The 2,705-nt window shown below is 55.4% G+C and overlaps 1 protein-coding gene across 1 annotated transcript; it reads left to right on the forward strand.

The window, feature by feature from the left end:
* The first annotated feature begins 1,432 nt into the window (after positions 1-1,432).
* LOC147985011 (uncharacterized) lies at positions 1,433-2,299 on the forward strand. Its single transcript, XM_087541365.1, has one exon. It carries the CDS (start codon positions 1,433-1,435, stop codon positions 2,297-2,299), a length of 867 nt encoding a protein of 288 aa, XP_087397491.1.
* The last annotated feature ends 406 nt before the right edge of the window (positions 2,300-2,705 follow it).

Raw genomic sequence — 2,705 nt, forward strand, 5'->3', positions numbered from 1 at the left:
TTTCGTGGCCCTTGGAGGAGGGGTCCGAAACCAACCCTAACTCTTGTTTCCCCACACATACGGACTCTAAAAACAACATATAATCAAGTATTTCGAAATTACATGGGCCTGGCCCAAAAATAAGGTGACGCGGCACCTAGGATAGCCTCTGGACGAAATATATGAAGTTGCATCTTGTATATTTCATCCAAGGCTTCATGCACCCATTATGGTGGCTTCAAAGTCCTGGAATCATCACTTTTAACTCCATTCTTGTTCCCCTTGCGCACGCCATCATCTCCATGCTTGAACTTGCTCCAAGGTTCATCTTCTTGTCCAAGCTAGGCCCTTCATTTGTAAGCAAAACAAATGTATCCAATTTAGGCAGCATCATATTCTCATGAAAACATTAGAATCATTACCAAGAAACGAAAGTACCTAGTAATTTAATTGGCGTGCGTGAGCTCTAGTAATTGGTCCAGTATGTATAGCAGCAGGGGCTGTGGGTGTAACAATGGTATTGATGTCCTCATCAACCGCCTTCCTGACCCCGTGCGGGGTGTACTACTACACCTGCATGCCGTTCGGACTACGCAACGCTGGGGCGACCTTCCAGCGGCTGATGCACATCGCCCTGGGTCAGCAGCTCGGCAGAAATGCTGAAGCCTACGTCGACGACATCGTGGTAAATCTTGGGAGGCAAGAACCATGATTCAGGACCTGGAGGAGACCTTCGCTAGTCTGCGCCAAGTGGATTTGCGGCTCAACCCGGAGAAGTGCGTGTTCGGTGTTCCATCCGGCAAGCTACTGGGTTTCCTCGTTTCTCACAGAGGGATCGAGGCTAACCCCGAGAAGGTCAAGGCAATAGAGGACATGATCCCACCACAAACTCTCAAGGAAATGCAGAAACTTGCAGGCTGCGTGACCTCGCTGGGGCGCTTCATCTCCAAGCTGGGGGAGCGCGCTCTGCCGTTCTTCAAGTTGATGAAGAAGAAATGCCCGTTTGAATGGACCCTAGAGGCAGATCTGGCATTTCAAGACCTCAAGAGATACCAAACCAGCCCACCGGTGATGGTGGCACCTCACCCCCTCGAGCCTCTGGTGCTCTATCTGGCCGCTACGCCTCACTCCGCCAGCGCGGCGTTGGTGGCGATTCGTGAGGAGCGCCGGGCCAAGAACCCGCAGCTCAATACCGCGTCCCCAGCTGAAATGGTGCAGTCACAAGACGGTGCCGCTAAGGCCAAGATGATGCCCACAGACGATCACACCCCACGAGACGGCGTTCAAGGGCCTGCAGAGGCCTAGATGGGCAGACCAGGCTCCTGAGGTCCCCCCGCCTCAGGAGGCACCACGACATCTGGAGGACACAAGTTGCATTGACGCTCCCGCCCTCGTCGAGCACCCAATATACTTTGTTAGCACCATGCTACGGGACGCGAGGGCACGGTACCCAATGCCGCAGAAGCTCTTGCTCGCGTTCCTGGTGGCCTCACGCAAGCTGCACCATTATTTCCAAGGCCACCCAATTAAGGTCGTCTCAGCCTACCCTTTGGAGAGGGTGATCCGGAGCCCCAATGTCACGGGGAGAGTCGCTGAATCGAACATTGAACTACAAGCATTTCAGTTGGAGTTCAGTACGACCAGGGTTATCAAGGGAGCTGCGCTTGCTGACTTCGTTGCGGAATGGACCGACACTCTGGAGCCCGAAGCAGGCGAGAGCCGATCCCTCTCACCGGGAAATGAAGCATCGGATGGCTGGGTCATGTACTTTGATGGCGCTTTCGCACGACAAGGCGCAGGGGCCGGCGCTGTGCTCATCTCGCCCACCCAAGACAAGCTATATTATGCCGTGCAGCTCTGCTTCCAGTGGGGCGAGAAGCTCTCCAACAACATCGCAGAGTACGAGGGGTTGATCGCTGGCCTCAAGGCCGCTGTAGCCTTGAGGGTGAAGCGTCTCACCATCAAGGGTGACTCACATCTCCTCGTCAACTTCTCCAACAAGGTATACGAACCAAGGGACGAGCATATGGAGGCATACCTCGCGGAAGTGCGCAAGATGGAGAAGCAATTCCTGGGCCTAGAGCTACAGCATGTGCCACGCGGCACCAACAAGGAGGCTGACGAAATCACCAAGAAGGCGTCGAGGCGGCTATTCCAAGAACCCGGTGTCTTCGAAGAGCGACTCTTCAAGGCTTCGGCGACCCCTGCGGCTGCGGAGACTACATCACCTCGAGAAGAACTCCCTCAGCCATCGGCCTCGAGAGCCCTCGCTTGCGGCCCTACCTTAGGAGCACGTCTGCTCCTGGCGCTCGAGACTTAGGAGGGGTGCCGGACCGAGGAATTCAAGGCATATCTGGTGCATGGGACGCTGCTGGAGAAGGAGGAGGACGCAGAGCGTGTGGCCCGGAAGGCTACGGCATAGTGCATCCAGGACAGTGAGCTATACAGAAAACGACCAAATGATGTTTCCTTGTGCTGCATCTCCAGGGAGCAAGGGAACGAGCTGCTGGCTGACATACATGGTGGAGACTGCGGGCATCACTCATCTTCACGTATCCTGGTTGGCAAGGCATTCCGCAGTGGGTTCTACTGGCCCACGACACTCAACAAGGCGACCGAGCTGGTAAGGTCCTGCGAGGCCTACCAGTTCCATGCCAAGAAAATCCACCAGCCGGCTCAGGGCCTTCAGACTATCCCGCTTTCGTCGCCCTTCATGGTCTGGGGGC

This window comes from Triticum urartu, chromosome 2A, assembly GCF_056163025.1.
Source record: "Triticum urartu cultivar PI428250 chromosome 2A, HENAU_Tu73, whole genome shotgun sequence".
In the NCBI taxonomy this organism is placed as follows: domain Eukaryota; kingdom Viridiplantae; phylum Streptophyta; class Magnoliopsida; order Poales; family Poaceae; genus Triticum; species Triticum urartu.